This window comes from Eptatretus burgeri, chromosome 2 (assembly GCF_056783735.1).
Source record: "Eptatretus burgeri isolate ZD-2024b chromosome 2, Ebu_testis_v1, whole genome shotgun sequence".
In the NCBI taxonomy this organism is placed as follows: Eukaryota; Metazoa; Chordata; class Myxini; order Myxiniformes; family Myxinidae; genus Eptatretus; species Eptatretus burgeri.
The window spans coordinates 140,866,103-140,890,113 of NC_140962.1; the positions used below are offsets into that span (position 1 = coordinate 140,866,103).

A 24,011-nucleotide genomic window follows, 5' to 3' on the forward strand; every position below is an offset into this window, starting at 1 on the left:
TTGCTCTGCTGTGGAACCGAACTGCCACCAGACTCCTGCATGGCAAAAAACCTCTACCTCTGCCGACCATCTCTTCATTGTCATATCAAAACCCTCTGTTTTTCTCCTGTGGTGCACGTATGAATGAAGGCCTTTAAGATTAGCATAATTTAGGAATCTACCGATTGTCCGTTTGGAACCAAGGGGCACGTATACTCATAGAGGTTAAGGGGTTTTATTATTGCTTCATTTTTGATTGTTAATTGTGATTGTTTCTTTTCTCCTTCCCCCATGCCATTTGCTTTTATTAAATACACTTGGTGTCAGGAGTGAATCCCACTTGTTCTGATGGTAAAGCGATTCAAACGGCTTCAGACCGCGCTCATGACCTAATGGTTTTCTCGGCTGAATTATATTGGTCACGATCATCTATCGGCATGGCCACTGGTTAATGTCGCTGTACTTGTCCCACTGGCTCCTTCCCCCACCCACCCCCCAACATACCCCAGTGAAACTAAGATGATAAACTGATAGAATTAATGAATGTGGTGTTCACATGGTGAAGGCAAATATCATCCTCGTGCATCAAAGTTCCTAATAAGAATGTCATTTAAGAAAGTGAAAGGGTTGTGATGAATTCAAGCTTTGCAATAGAAACATTTCAAGTGTTGTGAATCGTTTTCATTGTTCAAGGGCACTCTCAAAGACTGTCACTGAAAGATGGACAGGCCACAATTATAGCCCTTTATTATAACATTTCCCCTGTAAAATTTTTGCAAGCTTCTTTATTGCTCCATGTGCTACAACTAGACAGTGGGCCAAGCATCCAAAATGTGTCTGTTTTTTAACTTTCGTGACCCACCTCTGGTATCTACTTGAAATTTTACATAGATTTAGATAACAAATCACTGAGAAACAATTCACAACTCGTCAGTGCAAAAAGTTGCACATTAATTAGTTATGCCAATTAGCAAAACCTATAGCACCATCTTGTATCCATTCTGAGATAGCTGTGTATTACTCTACGGGAATTCTGATTATGTATTAATCGGGAGACTACATGAATGTGGGTGATATGGGTCCCTTCCTCACTCTCACACACACACACACACACACACACACACACACACACACACACACACACACACACACACACACACACACACACACACACACACACTCACACACACACACACACACACACACACACAGAGACAGACACACAGGCGCACACACACACACACACACACACACACACACGTATAAATAAAGTAATATGCAAAAACAGTAACTGTAAATAGTAATGCCACCAATTGTTGATCTACAAACCTCATTCATCGGCACAAAAGCTGAACATACATGTCAGGAAGACATGCACTGGACTGGCAAACCGAAATCAAACACAGCATATCATATCATCCATCAGCAAACGAATCATCAGTCATTCTTCGTTCAATCATCGATTCATAATTATATCACACACCAAAGCTGAAATTATTTACACAACACTCTTTTTTCATTAATATGTATACAATATCTCCATTATATATTTTAAGCAGTGGCAAGATCATTTCAATTTCAGTTTCCAGAGGTGAGTATATTGTGTGCCGATTGCTTACAATTGGAGAGTTGGAATTCTTCACATTATTTCTTCAGCACCAAAGCAGATTACATGAAATGTTTAGATTTACTTAATATATGTACATGTACTGATAATCAAAATTTCTTGAAAACTAACCTTTTTGCCATCAATAAAAAATATATGTATTCTACAAACATGTCTCAAAGTGTTTTGCATAGTTTTAACTGTTGCTTGCACCTATAAATGTTCCTTTTTTTTCTTTTTCTGACATTTTCTTCTGTTTTGTCATCATGATGCAATGTTTTCCAATCATATATAAAATCTCAAAACTGGAGGAACGTTCATTTAATCAACCACCTCGTCAACGCCAAGGGTTTCTACAAACACAATGTCACTTTCTATTTGTCTTGATGGTCTGGCAAAACACAAAACAGGATGTGATCTTTTCAACCTTGCCTTCAAGCAGCCTGTCTTGTAAGACGAAGCATCAGTGTTCTCTATTTCTCGAACCTCCTTGATGAACAGCTGATTTAGTTTGGAAAGTCTCAAGATCTCCTTGCCTCGGATGATTCGCTCCTCAATGACTTTTTTGCAGAAACTGATGTATGACTTCTCATACATTTGTTGCTGATATTCTTGCTTGCTTATTTCTACAGACTTGGCAACAACCTTAGTATATCTAAGGTAGCATGATTTGTGATATCTTGCTTCAATAGCTACAAGATCTTGGTCCCTAATGTGCAGTAATAATGCTTCATCTTGCTTAATAGTGGCAGCAGCAAGTAACTGCCCACCATGTTTTGTTTCACATTGAACTAATTTCTCTGCTTTTCTTTTACCAGAACATTGTTCTTTGATGTACTGCATGCCTTTGCAGATGATGCATTGCACTGGGAGGACATGCTTTCGATCACACTGTCGATCTTCTGATTGTTGACCATCACTGACATGTATGTTGGACCGAAGCAGTCTCTTGGGGGCTGGGTCAGGTGGTTCATCATGAGGGGATTGATCTGATCCTGCTTGAGTCTTGTCAGCTTCTGTGAAATGAAAAAAGAGACCCTGTACACTAACCATAAATATGTCTAATTACATAAATCTGATAAAATGACTGAATATACAGTATATTCTAATTTAAAAAAAAATGAAATAAAATATGAATACTGGTGGCCTTTATTGTGTCCCAAACAACATTTAAGGATTAATAAGTTTGAAAATTTCACTCCACTTCTCGAGAAAGATTCTGCAATAATCATGTGCAATACAAGGATAAAAGCAAACTGGAATGTTGACCTGAGCTCTACCTTATAAGTACCTGTTTAATGAAATGAATGACAATATTTTAAGTTCAAACTATCCGATTACTTTTACAGATAACTCATTCAATTATTTATCATTGTTTTCTCTTTTTTATGTAGTTCAAAACATTCCTCAACAAAATAAAATAATAAACAAGATTTAATATCACTAGCTTTAGATTGGCATTACCTTTCTTCCTTCTGCATCTGGCTATTGCTCTATTGATTGTGGTAATGTTACAAAAGTGGTGATAGCACGCGGCATGATACCCTGGCGTACAATGCTGCCTCCTGATAAGAGAGAAGAACGGATTTGTAAATAAGTAGTTACTTTCCATATATTGAAAAAATAACATTCAAGCAATAATATACAATCATCACAATATTTTATTTAGTAGTTAGGATGGGGAAATGAGCAAGAGTGTAGATTACTATAGTCTAGTAGGAAGATAGGGGTCCCATGCACCCCCATGATACATTTTTTTAACCTGCATTTTTACAATCCCTGGCGGTGTGTGGGAAAAGAATTTCCTTTGTTCCCATTCCAAAAAATGTCCCATGTGGGTCGTTTAGCCATTTTTTTGTCCGCCATCTTGGATTTCTTGGGACGCAAAAGTAAGGGGTAGGGGTAATATAAAGGACCTTTTTCGCATTGAAAGAAATTAGTTACAGGTACAAATTAGGTATCATTGGAAAGGGTATGACCTGCACTATCACAAGAACTCATCAATTATGGCATCGATGACGTCATCAGGGGTCAAAAGGTCACGTTAAACGGCCACGAAGTCAAATTTCACGCCCATCCTCTTTGTCATCCACCCTGCACCAAAGTGAATGAATCTTTTGGATTCTACTTTGCTTGAAGGAAAGTGTATATGTATAGGCAGTTTTTTAAACTAAAACAAATTATTTAACTTCAGTACAACATCATTAACCCTTTCCACAAAAATATTGAAAAAAATGAATTTTTGTAATAAGTTTCCTGTGAAATTGCAGTTTGACACATTTGTTTTCTCTGCCTTTTTGTTATGGTAAAAGGCTTTACATGTTCCAATGAGTTCTGAAATACAGTCTATGTATCATTCTCTTGGTATTTTCACTTCCACTCCTTACTAATTGATATGGGAATATGCATTATATAGAGATCGTGTGTTAACGAGTTACTATAATATGCAGGCCTACAACTAATTAATGTTGAAACATTATTACGACTGCCAAAAGTCTCAATGTTCATTTTTAATCTAGTCTTCGTTATCACTGAGAAGTTCTTCATTGTCATTATCTTGGCTGGACTGTTCTTCCTCAATGTCATCATCACACTGTTCCATCTCTTCCGTAGTCTTCTCAACTAAGTCCATCAAGGTAGGGGGAAGTACTGGGCCGCAAGACCACACTGGCTCCAAAACACCCTCATCATTTCTTTCCCAACCTTGTTCAGGATCATGTGGCTTTGAGACCAGAAGAATGGAATATCTGCTCGCTTGTAGATAGCAAGGCGATGGTTCACTCTACCAATGTGTGGGATAAGGTTGTCTCGGCAAGGTGGCAACCGGGTGAGGTCAATCTTAGATTTGGTTGTCAGTTGCTCATCTTCCCCAACCATCTTCCTCAACATGATTCCACGTACAGTGTCAATAGATTTCTGTCTGGAGTAGCCGTACATCAGACATGTGAATGCATCAATATCATCAATCGTTTCTGGCTTTACAGACCATTCATCCCCAAGTTTTCTGAAAGGAGATGAGTACAATTATATGAATTGCCACACAAAAGTTAAAAGAAACTGTGATAGTCAGGGGATTTCATAGATAATAAAACAAATACCTGAAAGCTTAATGATAAATTGGATGACGTAACTTCTTGAGGGGTCCGATCTTGCCCTTTCCCTTGAAGGAACTTGTTACGTCTTCCCCGGCAAGGGGAAGGCAACATCCTCAAACTTGTCTTTGGAACCAAGCCTATATGCATAAGTAACTGCTTCCGCAACAGAGATGCTTGTGCTGTACACCAGGTTGTAGGTTATGCATCCCCTGTCCCCAGGAAACACTTTTGTGAAAGCAATGCACTCATTGATTTCGTGTCTTTGAAGTCGGCTCTTCAGCTTATCACTTCTGAAATCTGTATTTGGAAATCCACAGCGTTCAAGTTCTTGGACGTATAGGTGGCGGAGTGTTCCAAGTTGCACGACCTCCTTCTGCCCAATTACCCTCTCACGTATAAAATCCAGAACTATATTAAATGAGCTTTGATGAGCTTCAAGTTTTTCATCTTGCTTGTTTTCAATACTTCTGTTGGCTTGATCACGTAAATAATTCACATATCTCAGTTTGAATGAACTATGACAGGATTTATGGAAATGAGCCTCTCTTGCAAACAAATCTTCGCCTACCACCTTGCGATGTAAACGATTGTCTCCTATTTCTCGGGCTTGGGATTCAATACGAGTCCAAGCTGCTTCCTTTCCCTTGAAAGATGCAAACTGGACACAACGTTCAGTCCTGGAAACTTTCGTCTCAAGCATTTCACAGAAAATACATTCTGGTGGAAAAATGCTCTTGGAATAGGTTGATGGTTTACGAAGGGATCGAATTGTTGAGGGTTCATCATCTGGTACAAGACATTTCAAACGATCCTGATGTTTGGTAAAGGCTTGATAGCATCCCCGGTGATAGCCTGTCATTTCTAGGTCCACACCATCAAGATTGTCTGGAATTAACCTACACACAGCTTCCATACGAGCGGGTGAATCATGAGACTGAAGGAGCAGTTTCTCACGAAGATTATGTAACATCTCCAGCTTTTCCTGGGGAGGACCCCTTATATTGTGTAGTGGTATAAATTCACCATGCTGTATGCCACTCACATGTAAAATACATACAGGAGGAGGCATCTGCAGTTCCTCTAAATTGCAACCATGATCAGTTCGGCGTTTCTTTGCCTTTGACATGATGAAGCCACCACCACCAGTTAACTACAACTAAGCGTGCACTACCACCACTGGAGCACTAATCCATAATCGGTGTTACCTGAAAAAAAGACAATTATCCACCACAAATAAACTACAGCTACAAGCAGGGATGCATGCCAGAAGATATTCAATACAACCACTAAAACATTAATCAAAATCACAGTTGTCTGCACGTCCTGTAACAAAAAAAGACAACACTCAGTTGACGAAATTTAACACCACCACTGAAGTGTTAAGGTAGTTACAATGGCCTCACCTGTAACAAAAAAGAATGTTAATAACCAGAGCCATAAACTATAAATAAACAGTGAAATTAATCAATCGTATGCGAAGGACACACTCACACAGTAAACTCAATACAGAACCGCATTTTCTCAATATTTTCGGTATTTTTGTGGAAAGGGTTAATAATGTTGTACTGAAGTTAAATAATTTGTTTTCGTTTTAAAAACTGCCTATACATATACACTTTCCTTCAAGCAAAGTAGAATCCAAAAGATTCATCCACTTAGGTGCAGGGTGGATGACAAAGAGGATGGGCGTGAAATTTGACTTAGTGGCCTTTTAACGTGACCTTTTGACCGCTGATGACGTGATCGATGGCCTAATTGAATAATTGATGGGTTCTTGTGATAGTGCAGGTCATACCCTTTCCAATGATACCGAATTTGTACCTGTAACCAATTTCTTTCTATGCGAAAAGGTCCTTTATATTACCCCAACCCCTTACTTTTGCGTCCCAATAAATCCAAGATGGCGGACAAAAAAAAACGGCTAAACGACCCACATGGGACATTTTTTAGAATGGGAACAAAGGAAATTCTGTTCCCACACATCTCAGGGATTGTAAAAATGCAGGTTAAAAAATGTATCATGGTGGTGCATGGGACCACTATCTTCCTCCTCAACTAATTTATTTGGAGAATCATACTGAATTACACCGGCATAAATTTCCATATGCCATTTCAAGGCGCACAGATGTACACATGAAAGGAAAAAAATCATGGAACACCCATTTTAAAAGAATCCAATATACAGGTATGCACATGTTCATTCATGATCCTCAGCAAGAGAAACTGTTCTAAGAATTTTACGAAGAGGGGTCATATTCAGTCACAAAGACAAAGGAAAGGGAGAGAGGGAGGAGAGAGAGAGGGGGAGAGAGAGGGGGGAAGAGAGAGGGGGAAGAGAGAGGGGGAAGAGAGAGGGGGGAAGAGAGAGGGGGGAAGAGAGAGGGGGAAGAGAGAGGGGGAAGAGAGAGGGGGAAGAGAGAGGGGGAAGAGAGAGGGGGAAGAGAGAGGGGGAGAGAGAGGGGAGAAGAGAGAGGGGAGAAGAGAGAGGGGAGAAGAGAGAGGGGAGAAGAGAGAGGGGGAAGAGAGAGGGGGAGAGAGAGGGGGGACAGAGAGGGAGAGGGGGAGAGAGAGGGGGAAAGAGAGAGGGGGTAGAGAGAGGGGGTAGAGAGAGGGGTGGTAGAGAGAGGGGGTAGAGAGAGGGGGTAGAGAGAGGGGGGTAGAGAGAGGGGAGAGAGAGGGGGGAGAGAGAGGTGGGAGAGAAGGGGAGAGAGGGAGGGGGAGAGAGGGGGAGAGAGAGGGGGAGAGAGAGGGGGAGAGAGGGGGAGAGAGGGAGGAGAGAGGGGGAGGGAGAGGGGGAGAGAGAAGAGAGGGGGGGAGAAGAGAGAAGAGAGGGGGGAGAAGAGAGAAGAGAGGGGGGAGAAGAGAGAAGAGAGGGGGGAGAAGAGAGAAGAGAGAGAGAGAGAAAAAATCCCCAGGTCAATATATTAAGGTAGCCACTATTCTTGGTTCCCGAAGGCAGAACAGGTCACAAACATTTCTGGAAAGTCCAATTTAGTTAGCATTTTTCTTTGCAATGTGCATGTAATTTGCATATGGCATGCTCATCTATGTTTGTGAATTGAAAATTTAGAGGGGACATGCATAAATCTTCACATAAATTAATGACACAACGATTGATAGTATGATTCATATCAAATTATTCATTGCATACAGACTACAGTGGCTAGATGATTAAAACTGACATTAGTTTTCCCTTAACTTTACACCAATAGAAAAATATTCTGAAGGACTACTAAAAATGTCATTAAAAAACTGTAGACACTATCTTGGTGGAGCCATGGACTACCATGCTGCTGACGTACAAGTCGTAACTTTGCTCGTGTTTGCTGTGGGCAGCAGAAGTTCACTACAAAATTATGCCAGCGGCACGGAATACTTTACATTGAAGTTCAATAATAATTATCGGTGTATAGCCACTGTGCATTAACATTTTTAGGTTGGCATTCCACTGCAACCGCAAACAAACCTTGTCGAGCCACACTCGAGCAGGTTTGCCACCACATCGTTGATTTAATAGAATACATAGCAACTGCAGATGGAAACAATGGCAGTGTTGTGATTCATGTTTAGAATTTTAAGATAGTCCATACTCCATACTGGTCTAGATTTCAGTTAGGATCATTGACACATGTTACGGTCAGTTTATGATTTAACTTCGAAGGATGATACCGATACTAAGGAATAGCAGAATTTAGAGCAGAACATACAGTCGGATTCATGACAGTTCGATTATATAGTATAGTGTTCACTGGGTATTGATTTTGACCACTGTCAAAAATTAGTTAACAGTAGAAAGGAGATCCTACCTTCCAGATCCGTCACATTCATAATCATCATGGTCATCACCAGGCACGGCATTGGTGGCTACAGCAGCTGCAATCCCCACACAGAGCCTGTACCGGCCGGCTGTGGTGTACTTGTAACGCCTTGACAGTGACCTTACTTTTGGGGTTTCCTTCCACATCAATCCACTTAGCAGCACATTCCTGAAATTTCTTAATGCTTTTTTCACTAAATGGAATTACTTTGCTGTGGGTGTTGATGACATGCATAAAACAGAACCCTGAAGAACTGCCTTCAGAATCTTCGGCAGCACGAGCATCAGATGACATGTACGCCCCCATGACAGCTTGTGAGTTTACAGCTTGCCTGAAACGAAGCGCGTGATCGGTTTATGAGTGTGGTGCTGTATGTCAAAAGCGCTGTGATTGGACGATGTTTAGAAGAAAATTGTCACAATTTTGGGTGTTTTTTCCATATTTTGAAAAAATGTGCAAGTTTTGTGCTTGATGAGTTTCAGATACTATTTCGATAATATTTTCACACAACATATTATCAATACAGGTAGATACACGAGGTGGGTCACGAAACTAAACAAAAATGGGAGCTCGGCCCACGGTCTATACTATCTGGAATGACATCAAATTTTTTCAGTTCCTACAATTTCTTGAATTCATTTTTCCAAGTCATGTTACTTTCCCTTTTTATTTCCATCTATATGAATACTCCTATGTCTCTTCATGCTTAATGATTCAATAAATGCTTCATGATTAAATAGAGTTGTGCATGTTTATTGGCGCCCACATCGGTGGATCTTCATATGCGCTTTTTGGTTTGACGAGGTACTGAAAGATTTTCCACAAATTTCACATTTGTATGGGCGATCACCAGTGTGACCTCTCATGTGAATTTTAAGATCCGATGGGCGAAGGAAACATTTTCCACAAGTCGGGCATTTGAATGGGCGCTCACCAGTGTGACATTTCTCATGAGATTTCAGATGTGCTGGTTTTTTGAAAGATTTCCCACATATTGTGCATTTGCAAGGACGATTACCAGTGTGACCTGATCTCATGTGAGTTTTCAAGTCCGATGATTTCATGTAAGATTTTACACAAATTGTGCATTTGTATGGGCGCTCACCAGTGTGACCTCTCATGTGAATTTTCAGATCTGATGATCTAATGAAAGATTTTACACAAATTGTACATTGGTATGGACGCTCGCCAGTGTGACTTCTCATGTGAGCTTTGAGGTCTGATGACTTCATGTAAGATTTTACACAAATTGTACATTTGTATGGACGCTCACCAGTGTGACATCTCATATGAATTTTCAGGTCTGCTGACCTAATGAAAGATTTTGCACAAATTGTACATTGGTACGGGCGCTCACCAGTGTGACCTTTAATGTGAATTTTCAGTTCTGATGACTTCATGTAAGATTTCCCACAAATTTCACATTTGTATGGACGATCACCACTGTGACCTATGATGTGAGTTTTAAGGTTTGATGACTTCATGAAAAATTTTCCACAAATTAAACATTCATAAGTGTGGTTGTGCCTGTGGATTTTCATATGCATCTGAATGTCTATTGGAGGAATGAATGATATTTCACAATTTCGACTTCCTGTTTCAACATCCTGTTGCCATATTGATGACCGATGGACTTTGTGAAGAAATTCATTCTGTGTGAATGTGTTCTGCTCAGTTTTGACCAAATGCTTCTGGAAATGTACAGTCAAAAAGTCTTTGGAATGAGTACTGTAAGGGCACTTAAAACATTTGTACATCGCATCAACAGCAATGTCATGGTGCGTTTTCATGTGCAGCTGAAGTGCAGATTCTGTGGTAGACTTCAAACAGCATTTGCCGCAGGGGATCATCTGGACATTCTGTCGGACGCCTGAGCAAACATACAAAGAAAACATTATAATGACAATTTTTGTGTAATGTGTCCAATAATTCACACAATAATTTAAAAATCTTCAAAGGAAACATGATTTTGCAAGGCAGCCACTTCACCAACATCAAAACCCATGATATAAAGGCAAAGCCTGGTGTTGGCTTAATCTCAATTAAGGTGGCTGGCTTGAGATCCTCATGTCTTCAATTAACAACAGGTAGGGTTGATTCAGCTGATCATCCTTCCAAGGTCAGCTAAATGAGTACCAGCTTGCTGGTAATGGGCATTGCATCAGCAGCACAGCCATGCCCCCAGAAAATGATGCAGCCAAGCAACCACAGGCTGCATTTGTGGTACATGAATAAAAAGCCACAGAAGTGCTGCAAACATACTGTTACGGTTGTGGGATAGATGGAGGAATTTCATCGGTAAGTTAGGATTGTATGGAGTTGCTGGATCCGTGGATATGTAGGAGACATGTCAATGTAAACTAAGCAGGGAAACTGTGAGCTTAAGTGTTACGTGTCACCACAAGGGTGGTACTGTGTTAATGAGATAGAGATTATGGCCAATTTCCCCCAGTATGTAAATGCCCCCATGACCTTTTCCTATGTTTTTGCATTTAAAGACTTGCAATAGGGAGGGATCACGTCCTCAAAACAGTGACAACCGAGCTGCACGTCCAAACAGGCAAGAAACCCTGCTTTCCCAGCTTCATACGAGCAAGTCACGCCCCCAAGGCTTATGATTGGTCAGTGTGACGTGAAGGGCGGTTTGGGGGGGGGGCATGAGCGGGAAACGGAGATGACACAGTAGTTGGGAGGACACAATTGGTAGAGGATTGTGGCTGAGAAAGAGGATCTCGTTTTTGCTCTCCTCTCGGCATGACAAAATGGCTGTGCGATTCTCGTGTTGGTGAATTTGCAGCGTGTTAGGCAAGACCCTGGCCATTCCTGTTCAGCTGCGGCGCAAAGTTATACGATTGAGAGAAAGAGGAGTGCACCTCTCAGTGAACTCGGCATTATTCCGTTGTTGTGGTGTATTGGCATTGAGCGTTGTGGGGGCGTGGAGGAGTTGTGATAGTAGTCACGTGTCTGTAATGCATAGAGCTGTTCGCGCCCGCTAGAGGCTCGTAGTAGTGTACATCCGGGAACGCAATAAACAGAGTTACGACAACCCTCACGACTCTCCGTGTCTCACTGCCCCCCGGACATTACATTGGCGACGAGGTTGTTTCGGATCGACGCGTGCAGAGTGCCTGTTTTCCTCGGCATTGACTTTGAGTCGTTGCCGGAGCAATTGGATTGTCGGGCGCACAGAGCGCCGGGAAAATCAGCACAGCTCGCGTGGTACGAGTTTGATCACCTGGCAAGGAGCCCAGGGGGGCGCATCGCGAGTTGCGCCGAGCGGGTGAGGCATCTCACTGTCGCCTGCAAATTCACGTCGAGTGAACGGCAGGCCAGGCTCGAAGATAGTTTTATTTCTGGTTTGCAAGAGTCGGAAATGGTTTCTGCAATTCCACGGCTAAAGGACGAGGACATTACATTCAACTCAGAAACAGCGTCGGCCGTCGAGCATACTCTGACAGATGTCCCAACCCTCACTGGCCAGAGTATGACAGGTGATCCGGAGGTCTACGCGATATACCAAGCGCCCACGACCACACGCACAGTCTTCGGTGCGGGCCGTGGCCAAACGTTGTAACGCGGCCAGTCGGAGGACGATCTGAACTCTCAGGAACATCTACGGTGTGTGTGCCAAGTGTCATTGGCCACCATAACAGGCATGGATGGCGATGTACGAGGCGACCCCAGCGATGCGGGGCGAGACCTACACCCGGTACGATGTTTTGTGCATGACGTACATTTTTACGTCCCGGGTCGAGACCTGCAGCCTGTGCGAGGTTTTGTGAATGGAAAGCCGATCGTGTTGCAAGTTGATACCGGAGCGGCGGTGTCGATCATAAGCGAGCGCACCGCTCGTGCACTCCCCGGTCTACGCCTTTTCAGGTCTACCATCGTGTTGCACAAGTATACCGGTGAGGCGCTACCAGCGGTTGGCAGGGCACACGTCTTGGTCGCCAATCAAGGTCAGCGGGTCAAGCTCTCGCTGTTCGTGGTGCGAGGGGAGGGCCCCGCCCCCCGCCCTTTTGGGTCGGAGCTGGTTGGCCCGCATTCAACTCGATGGGACAGCGCCAGCCATTCACCTTGGACGTCCCGTGCCGAGCGGATTAGAGAGTCGGTGGGAGGAGGTTCCTCTTTCGGAGTTCATACCTCCAGGTGCGCCTGTGTCTCCTTCGTGCCCCGTACCTCCGTTTAGGCCCAGCCTCCCTCGAGACCCGAGGGCGAGGTCCCGGTGGCAGGGGCCACGGCGATACAACATTGGTGTCCCTTCATTGCTTCCTGCAACTACGATATACGGTTCCGGAGCAACGGGGAGCATGCCAGCTGCGATGGGCTCTCGCACTTGCGTTGCGCGGAGGGTCCACCTTCGTCTGGATCAACCAACCGGGTTGATGTGTTGGCACTGGGCCAGGTCTAGGATGGGCCGGTCACCGCCAAGCAGGTCGCGGTGGAGTCGGCTCATGATACAGTGCAGTGCATGCCCGTGTCATTCAGGCGATTTCAACGGGGGATTGGAGGGAACCGGTCGCATTCAAGAAGTTCGCAGAATGCGACCATCGACGGTGTCCTCTTCGACGTTCAGATGAGGACCTGCACGCAAGTCGCCTCAACGTCGTGACAACCAAGAGGCTTGCTCGCAGCATGGTTCATTATTTGTTAATTGTTGTATGTTTGATTCTTGCGGCACGAGTGATTAAGCATGGCGTTATAAAAGCAAATGCCAGCGGTCCGCGGGTGAGCAAAATGTGTTTGATTGGGATCAATGCTTTCTTTGATGTGAAGAACTTGCGGACGATCGTTGCGAATAAAGAGGTCTTCCAGATCCCGGTCTTCGATGACAGTCCGCAGTTCGCTTCAGCCTCATGTGTTAGAATTATACTGTGGAAACGCGCTGTATGTAAAGGGGAGGTTGCATCTGCGCGAACGATGTTTTTGCTGCTTTATGACACTGCTGTGCATCCAGTCTACGCTGATCGTTCGTGTGGACGTGCGTTGAAGTCTCGGCTGGATTTGCTGCGACCTAAGGGTCGGTGGCAGGGGCAGTGTTGTGCCCGGTGCTGGTGCGCGGTTTTGGTGTGGGATAGCTGGTAATGGAGCCGGCTAATTGCCTGGTTCGAGTTGATGGCGGGGAGCTGGGGCAGGTTCGCTGTTCAACGTCACCCCCACCCCTGGTTTCGCCAAGGTCAGACGTGCCGGGCGCCATGGAGCGCAAACCTCTGATCTCGCCAAGGTCAGCCACGCTGGCGCCTGCGGGGCTTGCAGACTCGGGGTGTTTACCTGATTGAGTCCTGGCTGAGGGAGACGAGCCAGCTTGTCGACCGGGGGCATTTGATGGTGCCGGGGGAGGTTCGCCTGGGGTGTCACCTCGACCTCGCCGGAAGGCGTGCAAGCATGGGCCGCCTGGGGGCGCTTCTGCTGCATAGTTGTACTGTGCTCCCAAAACTTCCCTCTTTATATCTTTAAAATGGCCATTGTTATTATGGTCTGCAAACACCATTAACTTCGTCGTGCAACTCAGTACTCAAGCACCCAGTCCACTGCATTTGGAATTCAACTCACTCGCACCAACACAGTATATGATGTAATGGGGATAGAAGAGTGTATTATGTGCCAGATTAAAACAACGGCATTATTGTTACAGGTTGTGTGGATGAAGCACGCTTTTCTTTTGGGCCAGCTCAACTGGGTTTGATTTTCAGCCCGACCATCACCCCAGGGTTAGATCAAGTGACGTGGTACTTGGAGGATTTTACATGGTTGATGTCATTTTGTTCCTCTTTGCTTTTTGTGTCGTATTATTCTTTGCCAATTATGCTTGTCATTTTATAATCATACTTTTAGGAGGGAGGAGTGTGATGTATTGGCATAGAGCGTTGTGGGGGCGTGGAGGAGTTGTGATAGTAGTCACGTGTCTGCAATGCATATAGCTGTTCGCGCCCGCTAGAGGCTCGTAGTAGTGTACATCCGGGAACGCAATAAACAGAGTTACGACAACCCTCACGACTCTCCGTGTCTCACTGCCCCCCGGACATTACAGTTGTGTGTTCAAGGAGCAAGATGGGCAAGCGTTGTGAGCAGACCTCATGTAAGAGAGGAACATTTGGCATATTCGTTCATGAGAAGAAGCCGCACGGCAGTTGGTGAGCTCTCGTGTTGAATACCGCCTCAAGAACTACCTCATGTATGTTTCCCGCCCAGGGAGCAGCTCGGTGCCATTTTGGGCACACCTTCCTGTGCAGGACGACGAGGCTCGACCCTAAAGTTCAACAGAGACCATCTCTGGACAAAGCAAAGTGCCCAAATAAAGTGAGGATTTTCTTTTCTTTTCTTTTCTTTTCCCTTGTCTGCATTAAAGTCCGTGTGTAGAGGCACCTCGACTTTAGACTTTAATTTACCTCATGTTTTATTATTACACTTTGAATTATTGCCATGGTAAATATTTGATTTATTTTCATTAAACCCTGTATTTATTTAAGTTGCTTGTGTTGTCTATTTGTCGTCGGATCGAGTATAAACCCTTGTGCTGCGCTTCCGTTTTCTACGCGCCTCGCCGCCCTCCCGTCCCGCGTGCGCCATAATCTCCCAAGAATCTCGGCTATTCGTCTCCAAAGGAGAACTGTACGGCTATCCATCCAGCTAGGGGCTAATGCCCTGGACATGACAATATGAACCCAGGATTGGTACTTTTGTTGTGTAAAATGAATCAAGGAGCCTTACTTTCAGTGTAAAATGATCCAAGACATCAATTTCAACCCATGATCTGATCTTTCACTATAAAATTATCCTGGGTACAACTCTGAACAAAGGATCAGTACTTTAAATGTGAAAATGAACCAAAGCACCAATATGAAACTCGGATCGATACTTTCATTTTGTAAAATTAACCAGATAGGAATTTGAACGCAGGATCGGTACTTTCATTGTGTAAAATGGACAAAGGTACCAATTTCAAATGAGGATCAGTACTTTCATTGTGTAAAAATTGTGAATTGATGCAGAGTGGCTTGGGTGGCTTCCCAATGGAAACTCTGAACTGCATCCTGGCACACAAAAGAGTAGTTCTCTTCAAAGTCGAGAAGGAGTATGGCTTCCCAAACTGGCAGTCTATGTTTTAAATCTTGGAGAGAGGAGGCCTGTGCCTTGGCTATGAAGTGGTGCTGGGTCGCATTTTATCAGCAGACTGGGACAGAGTCTGTATAAATTCACTTACATTGGCACACAAGTCAACCAACTTGGACTGGCCACCATGGGTCCACTGCTTAAAGTGCATAACATCATCACTATCCATATCAGAATCCTCAAATATTGTTTTCCAAGAACTCAACCAACTTCGCCTTTCCAGGGCAACTGTCACACCGATGGACCATGCAGTCACGTGAATCCATGTCACACACAAGCACAGAAAACAGGTCCTTTTCGTCCACTTTTACAGGGATAGCAGATACTAGCAACTTCAGGTTTTGATGATTTTCACAAACACAGATTGGGTTCATACCACTGGCATCAGTGGTGAAACACCAATTTGGCCTGAGCGTACAAAATTTTGAAAACCCAATTTTGACATTGTGGCAAGTTTTGAATTGAACACACAATTCCTTAAAGTTGAGCAATAGCAACCTTTTCTGGTGTTGAACTTTCTTTCCATCTTCCCTCACATTCTTAAAATCTGCAATTGCTGGGCACATTCTAAAAACTCATCATCAATATAGAAGCCTTTGACAATTTAAACAATTTTGGGTGATGGTGCCTTCCCTTTGATGGAAAAGCAAGAACACCACTGGTCATTTTTGTTTCCTCGCTCTCCTTACCACATATTCCGTGACATCAAATCTTCGAGATGTTTACTTGATAGACCAGCTCAGGGGGGCCAGTGTTAATAGCCTTTTTTTTTACAGCCATTTTTCCCTGCTGAGCAGGGGTTAGCTTTTTGCGGGCTCCATGCAATCATGGTTCCCTTCTTGAGGCAATGTTTTATGGCCGGATGCCCTTCCTGACGCCAACCCTGGTCGCCTCTTATGACCTACAGGGATATGGTACACCAATTCTAACCGGGGCATACACCGGGACCAGTACACTGGTACTCATTTTGCTGACCTCGGAAGGATGACAGGCTGAGTCAACCCCCTGGTGTTAATTCAGTGGAAAACGGGCCTCAAATTCAGGACCCAACAATCCCAAGCCAGCCACCCTAACCACTAAGCCAACAGCAGTGGCCAATGTTAACAATGAAATTTTTTCCCTTCGCGTGAAAAATTGCACATTTTTGTTTCATTTCATTAACAATGCTTTCCATATCATTACAAGCTTTACACTTGTGTGATGGAGGCTCTGCTCTAGAGCTCAACGTCTCCTTTGGGATGTGAAGCAAGGTTGCCATTTTTTCCTGAACCTGTTCAGAGTACTCTGTCGTGTTTCGTTTCCCATAAGTGGGACGATCCACCATTTTCTTTGAATGCAGTTTTGAATTGGGAATAATTGAAAGTTGTGAAACTCATAATCAGGTCCTCCTGAACAAGCTCCAACTCCACTTCAAAAGTCCCAGGCTTGTCCTCAATCTCTGTTGTCGACAATTCTGGCGCATCATATCGGGGGACATATTCAGCTAATGAACCAAGGTACCAATTTCAACCAAAGATCGGTATTTTCATTGTGTAAAATGGATCAAGGTACCAATTTGAACCCAGGATCGGTACTTTCATTGTATAAAAGGAACCAAGATACCAATTTGAACCAATGATCGGTATTTCATTGTGTAAAAGGAACCAAGGTACCAATTTGAACACATAATCGGTACTTTCATTGTGTAAAATGGTTTAAGGTACCAATTTGAAAGAAGGATCGGTACTTTCATTGTATAAAATGAACCAAGATACCAATTTGAACCTGGGATCGGTACTTTCATTGTGTAAAATGAACCAAGGTACCAATATGAATCAAGGATCGGTACTTTCATTTTGTAAAATGAACCAAGGTACCAATATGAATCAAGGATCAGTACTTTCATTGTGTAAAATGAATCAAGATACCAATTTGAACCCCGGATCGGTACTTTCATTTTGTAAAATGAACCAAGGTACCAATATGAATCAAGGATCGGTACTTTCATTTTGTAAAATGAACCAAGGTACCAATATGAATCAAGGATCGGTACTTTCATTGTGTAAAATGAACCAAGATACCAATTTGAACCCGGGATCGGTACTTTCATTTTGTAAAATTAACCAAGGTACCAATATGAATCAAGGATCGGTACTTTCATTTTGTAAAATGAACCAAGGTACCAATATGAATCAAGGATCGGTACTTTTATTTTGTAAAATAAAACAAGGTACCAATATCAATCAAGGATTAGCACTTTCATTTTGTAAAATGAACCAAGGTACCAAAATGAATCAAAGATCGGTACTTTCATTTTGTAAAATGAACCAAGGTTCCAATATGAATCAAGGATCGGTACTTTCATTTTGTAAAATGAACCAAGGTACCAATATGAATCAAGGATCGGTACTTTCATTGTGTAACATGAACCAAGATACCAATTTGAACCTGGGATCGGTACTTTCATTTTGTAAAATGAACCAAGGTACCAAAATGAATCAAGGATCGGTACTTTCATTTTGTAAAATGAACCAAGGTACCAATATGAATCAAGGATCGGTACTTTTATTTTGTAAAATAAAACAAGGTACCAATATCAATCAAGGATTAGCACTTTCATTTTGTAAAATGAACCAAGGTACCAAAATGAATCAAGGATCGGTACTTTCATTTTGTAAAATGAACCAAGGTACCAGTATGAATCAAGGATCGGTACTTTTATTTTGTAAAATAAAACAAGGTACCAATATCAATCAAGGATTAGCACTTTCATTTTGTAAAATGAACCAAGGTACCAAAATGAATCAAAGATCGGTGCTTTCATTTTGTAAAATGAACCAAGGTACCAATATGAATCAAGGATTGGTACTTTCATTTTGTAAAATGAACCAAGGTACCAATATGAATCAAGGATCGGTACTTTCATTGGGTAAAATGAACCAAGATACCAATTTGAACCCGGGATCGGTACTTTCATTTTGTAAAATGAACCAAGGTACCAATATGAATCAAGGATCGGTACTTTCATTTTGTAAAATGAACCAAGGTACCAATATGAATCAAGGATCGGTACTTTAATTTTGTAAAATAAAACAAGGTACCAATATCAATCAAGGATTAGCACTTTCATTTTGTAAAATGAACCAAGGTACCAATATGAATCAAGGATCGGTACATTCATTTTGTAAAATGAACCAATATGAATTAAGGATCAGTAATTTCATTTTGTAAAATGGATCAAGGGACCAATTTGAACTAAGGATCAGTACTTTAACCTTGTAAAACGAACCAAGATGCCAATTTGAACCCAGGATCAGTACTTTCATTTTGTAAAATAAACCAAGATACCAATTTGAACCCAGGATCGGTACTTTCATTGTGTAAAATGGATCAAGGTACCAATATGAATTAAGGATTGGTATTTTCATTGTGTAAAATGGATCAAGGTACCAATTTAAACCAAGGATCAGTACTTTCATTTTGTAAAATAAACCAAGATTCCAATTTGAACCCAAGATCGGTACTTTCATTGTGTAAAATAAACTGAGGTACCAATTTGAACCCATGATCGGTACTTTCATTGTGTAAAAAGGAACCAAGGTACCAATTTGAACCCATAATCGGTACTTTCATTGTGTAAAATGGTTCAAGGTACCAATTTGAACTCAGGATCAGTACTTTCATTGTGTAAAATTAACTGAGGTACCTCCTTGCACCAAAGATGTGTTGCGATAACCTTGCTGTTAAGAAACGTGATTTTTTTTTTTTGCGTTCTTTCACCCAGCGCAAGAATAAAAGGCTTACTTTTTTCCCCCCTCTTTATATCGTATTTATACCACAGGCTTCCAACTTGTCTATCTTCTATCTATAAATATTGTTGTAGATTTCCGCCCGTTCGGCGTGCGGACGACCGCCTTATCCCAATTGCGACCGCGCGCGCCCACCGAACGCGCAATGTAGTCGTAGCTTCCGGATCAACGCCGAAACCCAGCTATGGGTGTTTTCAACACACCATAAATCAGACAATCCCTCTGTCCACACGCTACAGGGTCGATCGCCGAATTGTCGATGTACCTAATTATTCGCGCAGACAGCGATACCGGGAGTTCATACCTCGAAGGGGCCTGCACGAAAACGAGCCGCTTAAGCAGCTCGTTCCGTATGCGATTGCCGAGCGGCTATATATCGCCAAGTCCAGTCGGACCAGATGTACGTTTTATCGGCTTGATAATCAGCCAGCTAATTTCCCGAACATTCCATGGCAGTCAATGTGAGGAAGGGACGCAACGAGCAGGTGACATTCAACAAGGGGGACATTTATTTCCACTCGGCACGTAAGCAGTCAATGGGTGGGATGGGGACAGGACACGAGCAAAAAGCCGACAGCCGATTCCTATGATTATTTACATGCACTTACACAATTCACTACTTAAGGACAAGGCACTACAGACTTTCATGCAAAACCCAAGAAAGAAAGAACTGGGCTCGTGAGCCTTTATAATTTCTCAGAGCCGGGATAACTGAAGGGGTTCCGAGCGACCGGGCGGGCTAACTGGCCACCCTCGTGGTGACTCGATGGGTTCTTGTTCGGCGACCCTCGGTGTCTTTGCCCGGACCCCCGAGCTCCGACTGGCTCCCTTGGTCGTCCGGCCTCCACTGCGCCTGGCTTAGCCGACGACGCGCTGGAGGAGTGAATGGATCTCGACTCCAGCTTCCTGGTTGCGCTGGCGAACCTTCCAGCGAACCAACTGCCCGCACGCCAACACTCCCACCTCCAAACTCTCCAGCTCTCAATGTGGCGTCTCTCCACTCCCAACTCCCACCGACTCAACTGCCTTTTCGGCCAGCGAACGCAGCTTTTTATTGGATCCGGGGCGTTCGCCCCTCCCTTCCCGGTGTGCGGGGGAAAATCCCAGGAGTGATCCCAGGCTTGGCTCTGTTGTTGTTGTAATAACCGTCATCAGTATTTATGCCGTTCTGAGGGACCCGCCCCAACCGTCATTTCTGTTTCCTTCTTCGGGTGGCTTTCTGGGAGTGGTGGTTTTGTTTGTAGAGGAGGGTCGCTGTGTTGTGGAGATTGACGAGGTTGTTGAGTTGTTCTTTATTTGAAATAAAAGATAGAACAGAATAATGGCTAACTCAGAGATGCACAGCCCGGAACACGAACAATGCCCGTTATACATTGGTGGGGAAATCTAACCTGGAACACACACTTATCGAAATAACTGATCTTCGGGGAACCTGAATGGTGTTCTGTGAATTTCCACAACAGTAACAATATAATAGGCTCGTAGCGTCCGTTTCTCTCCAAGGAGCGCAGTGTTTCGTGGTGGCACAGACATGCAATAAAGTAAAAGTTGCTTCAAATTAATTCAAAGCAGCAGGAAAATTATAATTTCTTCAATCAAATAAACAAATTGAATCCGGGTGGTGTGCAGGCAACCACAAGGCTGGTTGGTCTGCCTCAATCCTCTCGTTTTTTTTCTTTCTTTGCTCTTAACCTCAACCCTTATTCCAACAACAGGGGTTTTTTTGAAATCTGGGCCGACATTTTGATGTGTTATTTCTTCATTAGTTACAAGAAAGAAAGAAAAAAAAAAAGGAAAAATTTCAATTCCAATATATATTTGTATGCAGGTGAGATATTCAAAACAATAAAGGAAAATGTATGGGAAGTTGGGAATTGTAACAAACCTTCACAATGATTTTCAAGTTGTGCATCTTCACATGCTTTTGTTTCTTGAACATCCGTATTTACAAATGTGTCTGGCTCGCTCTTCACTTTCTCCAATAGTACTGAAAAGGAAAAGCAGTGATTGCAAAATCCTAGTATTTCTGTGACAATAAAAATGAGGAACATCACTTGCCATGAATGAACAAGTACTTTGCACAAGTAGATAATAGATGACACCGAATTTGTGTACAGGGGGGGGGGGGACCTAAAATTCCCAGGAGCATTGGACACAAGGGTTGTTACTATGGGATACTGAGAGAGTTGCACACACCTTCAGCCCATTGTCAAGGAAAGCAGTCTTTCTTTTCTTATTCTTCAAATAACTGCAATTTAAAGTTCCTCAATTTTACAAGATCAAAGCATTTATGGATGTACACATACTGTTTCGCATAAGGTGGAAAGATGATGAGACTAATGGCATCCTCCATCAAAGTTGCTTGTGTTTCACCAATACGTTTAATCCAGGTTTATACCAACAATTGAACCCGCTGTAGTCCAGGAGCCAACATTCAAAAGGATCCCAGAAATTGACTGATGTTGCACACATGGTATTTCGAAGGTTTGACTTCATAGTCGACTAGCAAAGAGTCCGTCCTTACGGACAGGAAGAAGGGGAAATGCAGGACTTGGAGTACGTGTTTACCATAATGTCGCTGTAAAACATAAAAACAAATGTCTTCCCTGTTGGGGAAGTGTCTTTACTTCCTTGTGTTAAAAGTGGCAGGGAAAAATAAGGTAAGATCGAGGCTAGATCGGGATTAGGGATTGATAAAATAAACAGGAGCCAGTATTTTTACTCTTGCCAGAGGATAGGATATTGCATTTGGGGCCGTTTGTCTGTCTGTCTGTTTGTTTGTCTGAATGTCCTCACAAAACTACAGTATGGTTTTTCTCTGCAACTGCTTGTTGGATTGGCACTAAATTTTCACCACAGGAGTGACTACTCATAGATTGTTTTAATGATAAATATGACATCATAGGTCATGCGGTGTGGCAGCCATGTTGGAAAAACCGAAAAACGTTGGACCTCCATCTCCAAAATCACTCCATGGAAAAAATTGAAGCTTGGTACATGACAAGTACTCCTCATGGGGAATAAGTATGATTTTTGTGTGATGTCATAGGTGCTTTCGTTATGACGTCATCATTGCATACGTAGAATGCTCCATCCGATTAGTATGAAAAGTTGAGGATCATCTTGGGATGAATTGGTCGACAGAAAAAAAAATTGATCACATTATCAGTCATGTGGTTCGGCAGCCACATTTAAAAGAAATAAAAAAAACCTTCAAAAATATTCTCTGAAACTGCGAAACAGATAAAGACCAAAGATTTTACAGGGATGACTGCCTATCCATGAGGAACAAAACATTCCCACATTTGACGTTAGAGGTCACATGGTCTGGCAGCTATATTGGATTGAACGAAAATCTTTAACAAAAAAATTTCTCTCTTAAATCGCTTCATCGATTGACGTGAAAATTCACAATTATGATCCAGTTGTGATGGGGAATATGTGTTTTAAATTTCAACCTGATCGGAGTAAAAGTTGTTTCAAATTAATCCAAACCAGCAGGAAAATGGTCTGGCAGGCAGAATTGTTTTTTTTCTTCTTCTTCTTTTTGTTGAATAAGGCTCCCTTGGCTGCGCCTGGATGTGTTTGAGGGTAGAGTATCAGCAGCTGAAACCCAAATCCTGTCGAGGTTCCTCCTGATAACTTCATCTTCACTTTTTGTTTGTTTGGGTTCTTTCCGACGACTCCTACAGTATTTGGTCTGCGATTTGTTACCTCGGCTACCAAAGGTAAAAGGAGGTTATGTTTTCACCTCTTTCTGTCTGCTAGTGTGAAGGATATCTCAAAAAGTTGTGGATGGATTCATACGAAACTTGGTGGACATGAAGGGTGTGCGACAAGGAAGACTTGCTTCAATTTTGGTGAAGATCCAAATCCGAATCCAGATCTGATAATTTTTAAAGTAATTCTTCACCATTGAGAGATCGGACAATAAACAATATTGTTACGGCTGTGGAAATTCGCAGAACACCATATAGGTCCTTAGTTCAGTTATGCCAATAAGTCCGTGTTCAGTTAGATTTCCCCACTGTTGTTTATTATCCGTGTGGTATTATCTGTGTGGACAGGGCTGTGATCTTTGAGTTAGACATTTTTCTTTTACTATCGTTATTTTGGACCAACCGCAATTACTACCACCGCAAAGTGACACCAACCACGATCACCACAACCACCTTCTCGTCAACCGCCAACATCCCCACAGACAACGAACAGCCGTCTTCACAACAACCACCTTAACCACCACCGCCCAACCACACCACCCTCACTACCACCACAAACGCCAGCCACACCACCCTCCCGACCACCACGAACGTCAGCCACACCACCATCAAGACCACCACAAAACGCCAACCACACCACCACCGCATTTCCACCTCAGCACGGTTGCCAGAGGCCTGGCCTTCGTCGAGGGAAAGCAGGTGATCCCCGTTTCCCCCTCCCCACCAAAGAATGGCATCTTCACTGACAAATGCAGTGGATTTCACCCTGCAAGGGACAAGGGTGAAAACCCAAGCAATGAAGCAGGCAACGGTGCGAGCGTCCCCGATTTTTGGCGGGAAAACGCTTCCTTCTGGAAGTTTCCCGAGTGTTCTGGAAGGAAGGGTGGGAGTTG

At 43.0% G+C, this 24,011-nt stretch overlaps 2 protein-coding genes across 4 annotated transcripts in view; both read right to left on the reverse strand.

Moving 5' to 3' along the window:
• Positions 1-693: 693 nt before the first annotated feature.
• Positions 694-8,190, reverse strand: LOC147033348 (uncharacterized; the record flags this gene model as incomplete). The annotated part of the gene is made up of 3 exons (XM_085871911.1): positions 694-2,601; positions 3,050-3,150; positions 8,147-8,190. Coding segments are annotated over 3 exons (840 nt in total), but the record flags the coding sequence as incomplete, so codon positions are not given.
• Positions 8,191-8,799: 609 nt separating this feature from the next.
• The window catches only part of LOC147033349 (uncharacterized), a 92,564-nt gene continuing 77,352 nt past the window's right edge, over positions 8,800-24,011 (reverse strand). For all 3 annotated transcript variants that reach the window (XM_085871589.1, XM_085871588.1, XM_085871590.1), the window contains 2 exons: positions 21,285-21,386; positions 8,800-10,368 (listed from right to left, as the gene is read on the reverse strand). In XM_085871589.1, the coding sequence (XP_085727715.1) occupies positions 9,251-10,368; positions 21,285-21,386 (1,220 nt within the window). In that variant the 3' untranslated portion in view covers positions 8,800-9,250. The remainder of the gene's footprint in view (positions 10,369-21,284; positions 21,387-24,011) is intronic.